Here is a 9722-nt window from a genome sequence, read left to right as displayed (position 1 = left end):
CCTTAAACAAAAATAAATAAAGCAAGATGAAAATGATGGCCACGTCATCTATCCCCTTAACGCCACGTCATAAAAAAGTCAAAACCCTAACTTAACGTCTCCTTCGCCTAAACCCATCATTCATCACGGCAAACACTCCCTTCCCTGCTTCAAAAAACCAATCAAACGTGTATAAAATGGCCACGTCATCTCTCAACTTCTCTCCGTCCATTCCCGTTTTCAGCTGCATCCGGTCAGCAACATCATCATCGTTAATGGACGCTACTAATAACAAGGTGGTAGAGGTGTTTGATACAGAGGAGGAACTGTCAGTGTCTCTTGCGAAATACACAGCAGGTTTATCGGACAAGTTTGACAAAAGAAAGAGGGTCTTTCACTGTCGTTTTGTCAGGTGTTTCTCTCGTCAAGTCCCTCAGGTACCTCGTATTTGTCACTGTCAAGTTTGATCCTTTTTAGTTTTTTTTTTTTTGGTTTGGTAATGATGGGTTTGTGTTTTTTGTTGTTGTGGGGTTCAGGAAATTAGTGGAACCGCCTTAAGTGGGTTTGATAGATTGGTCGAAATGGCATATCTTTTGGGTGGATGAGAGACTTGTTCCTAAAGATCATCCTGACAGTAACTATAAACTTGCTTTTGATGGTTTTCTGTCCATGGTAAGAACAACACGTACTTACATTTGTTATTGTCTGTTTGATTGTAGATTCTTATACTATATTTCCTTCATGTTACATTCAAGTTATTGTTTTAGGTAGCTGTTAATGGCGTTCGGGCTCTGTTTTTTGCCTGGTAGGGAAAAGAAAATTGAAATTCACTTCAGTTCATAAAAAAGTCAAGGCAAATGTATCTGTGGAACTAAGGAGAGTGCTTAATGAATGGACTTTTAAAGAAAATTATGGATTCTGTATGTAATACTCTAAATTTTTAGGTTTTTGTAATTTGTAGAAGGTAATAATTTGACATGTGACAAAAATGCTTACTTCTAGAGTATGGGTTAGTTGGAGTATTGATCTTGTTCAACTGTTTGATGGTGAATTTTTTAGTCACTGTAATGTTCATGTTTCCAAGGGTTTTTAGTTAACTGTGTTTATACACGGTTTCTTTTCTTGTGCCTGTGTGAGAACTGGAATTTTGTCTCTGAATTGAAAGAGTAATAATCTATTGTAGGCAATCGTATAGCAATATATTTAATGTACAGAGATATATGTTTGTGATTTGGGACAAAGTGAGCTTGAATCTTTTCTTTCATGGACAATCAATTTTTAATGCTTAATTATGTCATTATTTGAGGAAATAAACCCTTTTGTTTTTCCCCATAATTTTTTCGGCAGGTACCAATCCTTCCAGGTAATGCTTATGCCATCAACATGCTGTCTGCAGAGGGTGCAGTTGATGACTATAAGACCTGTCTCAAACATTTGGTTCATACTGGTGTGATAGAGAAATCTTCAGTGAGTGGGTTCCCAAAGTTTGATCTAATGCTTATCAGCATGGGTCCAGATGGGCATGTAGCTTCTCTTTTCCACGGGCATCCGCTCCTCAAAGAAAATCAGAAATGAGTTACTCACATCACAGACTCTCCAAAACCACCTCCAAAGAGAAGTACCTTTAATTTCCCTGTGATCAATTCTTCTTCATATATGGCACTTGTGGTGTGTGGTGCTGGTAAAGCTGATGTGGTGCAATCAGCAGTGGGAAATTGTAAGAATTCTGATATGATGCCTGTACAAACGGTTTCACCTGAAGGGGAGTTTTAAGTGGTTTTTTGGACAAAGATGCTGCTTCAAAGCTGTAGCCGTGCAATGTCTTGGCTGATGATTTCATCCAAGCATATAGCATATACTACACAGTACACAGGTATCGGGTCAGTTTTCTCTCGTGTGATTGATCACCAATGGATGTGCTTATCAGTGTTGTAATCTCAGTGATTGGTGCGGATTGGCAAGGTTGTCCACCTCATGCCTGCCAAAAGGATTTGAATGAAGAATAGTTTGGCATTTTCACGTGGTTACTTGGAGTATGAATGAAGGATAGCTTGACTTTCCTGCTTTTTTGTCCTATTTTCTACTCAGCTCCACATTGTCCCCCTAATTAATCGAAGACTACTATGCTACCATGTTACTTTGGTATGGTAGTACCGAGGAGCACTGAGATATACATGTGATCTGGGGTCGGATGGTTTCGTTGTCTGCATCTCTTCTTTGGAGATCAGTTGCCTGTTGAAGGTTCTGAGAAAACAGGAATGTGCCTTCAGAATACAGAAAGTGGCCTCCAAGTCCTGATCAACAACCATTGAACGTTCTCTCTCTAATAGTTAGATGATGTAAGAATTACTGGTGACCATAATTGTTACCAGTAACTGGTTTATCAGTTGTGTTTTTGAGTTAGCTTCATGTAAATTAGCATGGATAATCTATCTTAATCATAACACTAAACATACCCCGTCCAGCTGCTTAATTATCATACAAAAGCAATTAATGAATTAGGAGCATGTTGTTTTGATCAAGGATTCTAAGAGTGATTGAATTGAATGGAAGATCGTGTGGGTGAGGGTGAAAAGGGAAGTAATGTTGGTGGGAGCAAATGATTTGCATGTGGGCAGGGGCAGAGAGCATTTATCTCATCAGAAGTACTCTTTTTTGCATCAAATGGCAAATGACAAAAAAGAAAGCAGTGATTGACAGAAAAGCAAAACAGCAGAAGGTTACGTCTATGCATAAATATACGGAGGAGGAATAATATATATTGAATAGGTATTTTGCCCGCGTGAGTCTTTTTCCTTCAAAACATATCGGGTGTGCAGATTGTTTTATTATGTTTTTTAATATAAAAATAATTAAATATAAATTGAAAATTCAATACAAGCATCCAACTAAATAAATCAATAACTATTTATATAAATAAATAAATAAAATCATTATCAAAAACTAAAAAACAAATTAAAAAAATTAAGATATCAATGCAAATCAAGATATATAATTACATAATATAAGACATTTATTTTATTATTTTTACTAAATTTATTTACTTGTATCAATAAAAAATAAATTTTCATTCTAAAAAACTCAAGATCTAAAAGATAAATACAAATAAAAATGATTTAATAAACTCACGTCTTATAAAAATTACGCAAAGCTAAACAAATAAGCAATATTATTTAAAATGAATATTTTTTATTTTGAAAAATAAACTTCATTTGTATAAATATAAAAAAAAATTATAATTGAATTAGAACAATATCTTAAAAAATCAAACATAAACACAACAATTCTAAAAAAACATTATATTAAAAATAACATTTAAAACTCGTGATATAAATCATAAAATCAGAATAAATTTATAAAAATAATTGAAGATAATCACCAACTAATATTTTTAAGAAAAAAAACAACCGCAAAACATTTAAAGCCATTACTTATTTTAAATGTTATTTTCACTTTAATCTTTTGATTTACAATCTGATCTTTCCTTCAAGAAAATATTCAATTGGATGCAAATTTAGAGTTAATTTGGAGGCTAAATTGTGTCAAAGCTTGACTATTACAATCCACTTGTGAGAGGATGAGGCAGCTGAGTGTTTTGGCCAGAAGGCTAGTTTCTGCTAATTAATGCAGGAGGAGGTAGAAAGATGCCACGAAAACCTTTTAGCAGCTGCTTCCACTCTGATAGCTGACACTGATTGCTCACTGGTTCCACTTTTAGTTTGCGTGTTCAAGTTATGACTATAACTAGCTAGGGCTCGTGCACGCATGGCACTGGGAAAGCTTCAATATTGATATATAGAATCAAATCATCCAATATATATATATATATATATCACAAACAAAACTCAATAAAAGCCAGGTATATGTGTATTTGTATGGTACAGTACTCGAGATCTTGATCGATGGCTACTTAATTATTCCTTTGAATACTCCATTGATTTGTTAATTTGAGAAACGAAAAGGGCATTAATTATATATCAAGTATAGATATATTGATCAGAAGGCCAGCCGCATCATCTGGATCTACAAATAATTAATCATAATGGGTAATTAGTAGTTTTCCTTGACAAAATAAATAACCTCGTACAGGGCACGAGACTGATCCCTAGCTAGCTTAGTTAGCTAGCAGCAGGAGGGTTTTCATGGCCGCATGCACGGTGTAAGAGGAGGCAAGGTAAGGGCAAGAAGAAGGCCCATGTTGGGAGCTTCGATGATTTTGTTGCTGAGCAGACAAAGGGCAAATATTAGGGCACTTGATTAATGGTGCATATCTGAAAGACAGCAATAGGAATATAAGGGTACTTAGCGCGGAAAACCAGAAGGAAACCTTAGCCCATGCATCCCATCCACCTTGAAAGTTTAAATCGCACCTAGCTATATATATATATATATATATATATATATATATATATATATATATATATTCAACCAAGATAAGGGAGTTTTGCTGAGCAATTGTGGGCTAGCTCTCCCCTCCAATTCTCTTCTCATGGTTTGTTATATATATATAATTTAGGCTGTCAAATAAACATCTGACTCCTATCATAAAATCCCCGAGGCTGCTTCAATTCAATTTGAACATAAAGTTTTTGTTTCGAAATTAATATTTAATATTAAAAAATAATATAAGTTATATCTCATGGTCTCATTAAATAACTTAAACTTTTATTTGATAAAAATTAAATATAAAGTAATATGAGTCTATGCAAGTTTCAAGTTCAAAGAACTTTCACTCGAGAGAATGTGTATTTGAGAAAGTGTGTTAGAAATTAATATAAATCATATCTTGAAACTTTACATCACAGCTTAAACTAATAGGTTGAGATAATTCTTTAACATAAATAGTTATTTGATATAGTATCAGAGTTTTGTTAATCAAGTAATCACGAGTTTGAATATATAACATGAATTTGTGTAAGTTTCATACCTCAAATTTTATTACTTAAAAAACAATTTGTTAAAAAATAATATAAATCATATATTCAGTAATTATTTTAATCATTTCATTCTTAATTCATTTCTATATCAAAACTTCAATCAACTAAAAAAAATCGGGTTTCAAAAATTATCTATAAATTCACAAGTCTCACCATCTCATCATGCACATAGCATAGCTGAACTTATCCTTTCCATAAGGAAGATTTGATCAGTATCTTATAAATAAATACACAGACATATATGTACATTTAAAATTATATATCGATCAAGTGAAGCTAGCATTATTATCATTAAAGACAGAAAGATAAGCAGCACCCAAATATTGCACTGATATTTAATAAGGTTTTCTTTTTATGAAATAATATTTAAGTAATTAACAGACAAACAAGAACACTTTTAATTAGCTATCTAAGAAAAAGAGAAGATGCTGCAGTATTCTTTAACTCGACAGATTTTGTCAGTGGAAACCGTCGCCATCCTCATTATAATATTTATGCTATGATGCTCAATACAAAACATTAATTGGTCTAACGTAATTAACAAAGAAAAAAGTTATTCCTAATCTAAATATAAGACAAATAATTAGTGCTATGTGAATGTAGGAGAGCATTTGATGATGTATATGAGGAGACATTAATGATTAAATAGAAAAAAAGGCAAGTAATTGAGGGAGCTAGCTAATTCCAGGAGGAGACAGAGAAGAGGGAATGATTCCGCCAGCCTAAGAAGAAAGAATTGTTGAGAATCTGAAGCTGATAGCCATCAGAAGGATAATGCAGCCTTAGCAAGAGCTTGGCCTGCGAAAGTGCAAAGGGACTCAATGGAACTTTGATAAACCCTACACTCTTCAGCATCATTTCCCAAGTCTCAAATCTCTGATGCCTTTCTCTTCTTCCTTCTCCCTCTGCTGCTACTATGTCCATTATCTCTCTCCCAAACCATATCTGCTCAACTGCCAGTCTCTCCCTGCTGTTTGGTGGCAGGGTTGCCTCTAGGGAGTCAAAGAGAGCTGTGTAGTGATCTAAGGCCTCCAGGAACCTCTGCAAGAAGAGAGGGTGGTTGTGGTTGGCTTCCCTTTCAGCAACAGTCACCACCTTAGGGTTCAAGGCCTTGATTTTATGGAGAAAAAGGAGCAGTTCACGAGAATCATCCTTAAGGAACCTGTGAAGATACGAAACGCAGTTCACGGCCAGAGCTTCATCTGGGAGAAGAGTAATTGCTGAAGGGAGATAGTGGGCAAGTGAGGTAGGGTCATTGTTGAGTAGAAGAAGAGGATGGAAGTGGAACCTGAGGCCCAGAGACTGAGCAAATTTCAAAAGGCGGTCTCCTGTCCTGTGGAGGACGTTCAAATCATGGCCAGTTCCAGTGATTCGAAGCATAGGAGGAGGATGAAGAGTGTTGTTAGATCGCTCAGCCAAAGCTTGCATCAATGGAGGCCATTGCACCCCATGCATGATATCAAAGTCTATGATGTGAATGGCTTGCTGCCCTACTTGTATTGCTTCCAAAATAGCCTGATTTGCTGTTAGATGGCAGAATCTTATGAATGGGGTGATCTTATTCAAGGACAAATAGCAAGACCGAAGAGTCTCCTGATCCGCCTCATAGCTTATAAACATCTTATCATTAGTCCCACAAGGACGAGAAGTAACCATGTTGTTGATATTGAAAACATGAGCAGCAGGAGCAGTACTTGTAGAGATTCCATGGCCATTGAGGCGGAGAGAAAGGGCTCGAATAAATTGATGAACCAACCTCTCGGTGGAGTCACCATAAGGAGAAGAGTTGGAAGACAAAATGGAGAAGAACCGTTTAGCGGCGGAGTAGTCAGATTGAGAGATGAGGTCTGCACAACTGACTAGCAATTGACGCATATGAAATGCTGTTGGTGGCCCTGGAGTCTCTCCTTCTTGATGTCGATCATGGGAATTTGATGAACTCATCAGCTGTGACTGTGTCTGCAACTGTGACCAGGAGCCAAGCATAGTGGTCTATCAATGCTAGAATCCAGCCTGTGACCTGCCTTAGCTGAAGCTTAAAAAGCATCAGGACAAGGGTTCAAAGCTGGTGAAAAAGATACATGACAAAAGAAAAAAGGGAAAGATAAAAAAAATTAAAAAATGCAGCTTATGCTGAACTTGGTGTGAAGAAAAGGCAAATTGACAAAGAAACAAACAGTGTGTGCTGGGTAGGCAGCAATAGGCATGGCTTCCAACTTGTAGTAATTAATGAGACATGAGAGAAAGAAGAGAACATTGTTAGTAGTAGTACTTAGGAAAGATGATGAAAACCAAATAAATACGCTCATTCGTCTGCCTCAACCTGCTTCAACTGCTGCTGATGCTGCACGTCCCTATTACTTGTCGTGCAAGTCCTCAGTTCACTCCCACCTCTACAGCCTCAGCATCCACGGACCATGTCCCCCTATAAACTCCCTAGCTAGCTAGCTAGCTAGCTAGCTACTTTGACAATAATTAATATAGGAGCAACATTATAATACCATTTTCTTGTGTGGCTGCAAAAAACTTTCTAAGGGAAATGAAATCTTCCAAATATACTGGGATTTTGACCAATCAATATATTGGCAATGGGGATATATAAGGACATCAAGGATAAGAAGTTACATCAGAAATTCCTCCTCCACTACTTTCAGAATTCTTATTGAATAATGACACAGCTAGCGCATAAAATTTTAAGAAAATGACATCATTTGAAAAAAAAATTTATATAGTTTAATACAATTGCTATTCAGAATAATGATTGTGAATATAATCATTATTCTGAATTATGTTTTATTTATAAAGTATAATTTAAAATAATGATTAGATATTACAATTATAATTCTGAATCGTAATTATGATAGGTATATAATCAACTCTCTGTTTTTTATAGCTATTGTTCATTTAAAAAAAAAACCAAGAAACCCACCAAAACACCATAATTATTTTCCCCTTGTCTCCGCTAGCATTTCTATTGTTTTTTTGTTGTAAGCCCTCGGCCTAAACTTGTGTTGATAGCCTTTTTGCCGCAACAAATGATGGAATCGCCACCCAACCATAAAAAAATCAAAGTAAAGCAATTGCATTATCTCTTAGTTTTATAGTTTCATTATCAAATTGATAAATTTTAAGTTTTGATTAATGTCCATAATTGATAAATTTTAAGTTTTGATTAATGTCCATTTGTGTTGTGTTTGATAACTAGGTATTTTATGATGTTAAGATAATTTTGGATTTTGAGTGTTACAATTATGTGTTTTTAATACAATTGATGTTATTCATGGAATCAATTAGATTTGAATTAGAGAAATTAAGGTTTAAATTGATTATTAGGTTACTTGTTATATTTAATAATATTGTTTGAATTGAGATAAATTTTGTTTTAATTGATACAATTAGATAATTTTTCAATCAAATGAAGTTATTAATTAATAAAGTTATGGTTGAAATCATTGCAACTAAAGTTTGTGTTGGATTTTGAAAAAAATTATCGTGATTGGAAAAATTGTTCAATTGAGATAATTTAGGTTTTAATTGATGCATTAAGGTCAAGGTAATAACAATTAGGGTTTGCATTGAATTATAATATAAATTGTTTTTGATGAAATAAGTATTTTTATTTTACAGAATACATCTTCAAACTTCTTTATATAATATCACTATAGTGATATTATTGTTCCTAATAAAAATAATTGTATCACTTATATTGACATTGACAGTTGTTTAATACAAACACTAATAACAACAACAATTGTTTAAGACAATTGTTATTTCTATTAACTATTTATTAATAAAATTACAATTTTTATTAGTGATTGATTGAAAATATATTATTTCTCCAATACTTTTCAATCTTGTATTATATTCTAAAATCTTTTGCCAAACAATGTTAGTGTGGTAAAAGACCAGTACTACTTTCGTTTTATTATTGTATATCTTTTTTTTTATCTGATATTATTGTACATCTTTTTTTATATACATATGATATTATTGTACATCTTAAACATCCAGTTCCTGGACACACACCTTAATTAATATAACATTTTCCCATTTCTCATCTCACCTTGATCTTTCCTAGTCAGCTAAACAGATACTCCAAATAATTATCTATAATAATTCTACGTATAATGTAATGCATGGATTAAACTAGATGCTGAATAATTTCTAGCTAGCTATTTCCTAAATAATTAACTAAATGAATAAGCTATTTATAGATGATTAAGAAAGCTTAATCTCTCTGTTAACTATATCAATTAAAAACAAAAACTATATTGTTTTAAATGTATTAAGTCTATATGATACACTCTTAAAATTATTTAATTAATTTTTAATTACTAATAATAATTCAACTATGCGTGGTAGACATAGTTGTTAGTACTGGTATCTGAAAGAACAGTGAATTCCAATATCAATCTGTGTTGCGTTGCAGAACTTTGGAATTTGCTTAGGGCCCGGGAAAGGATTCATTGAACCTTCATTCATTCATTCATTCATTCATGTATAGAAATATGTTCGAATGTTTTCATTTCCTTCCCTCGTATATATACTTGCAAAATTTAGCAATGACATGCATAAACAAGGTGTAATTCTTATTTCAACTCCCTCTATTTTTAATTTTATATATATATATATATATATATATATACACACTGTTGATGAGTTGATTTCCCAATCATATTAAAAATTAAAAATGAATAAATTTGACCTGAGTCAATTATCATATTAAAAAAAATATGAGTTAAACTAGATTGATCTAATAAGTCAATTTGCAATCTAATTAATAAAATTAAAATTTAGTTTTTTTTA

General features: G+C 33.4%; 1 protein-coding gene and 1 pseudogene across 1 annotated transcript; one reads left to right on the top strand and one right to left on the bottom strand.

Moving 5' to 3' along the window:
• Positions 1-130: 130 nt before the first annotated feature.
• On the top strand, positions 131-2465 carry LOC133678488 (probable 6-phosphogluconolactonase 4, chloroplastic; annotated as a pseudogene).
• Positions 2466-5549: 3084 nt separating this feature from the next.
• On the bottom strand, positions 5550-6902 carry LOC133678243 (scarecrow-like protein 18). The gene has a single exon (XM_062100506.1). The coding sequence runs from the start codon at positions 6900-6902 to the stop codon at positions 5595-5597; it is 1308 nt and encodes a 435-aa protein (XP_061956490.1). The 3' UTR covers positions 5550-5594.
• Positions 6903-9722: the final 2820 nt, after the last annotated feature.

This window comes from Populus nigra, chromosome 18, assembly GCF_951802175.1.
Source record: "Populus nigra chromosome 18, ddPopNigr1.1, whole genome shotgun sequence".
NCBI lineage: Eukaryota > Viridiplantae > Streptophyta > Magnoliopsida > Malpighiales > Salicaceae > Populus > Populus nigra.
The sequence above is the reverse complement of the archived record's forward strand: the minus strand, read 5'-3'. Positions and strand labels throughout refer to the sequence as shown.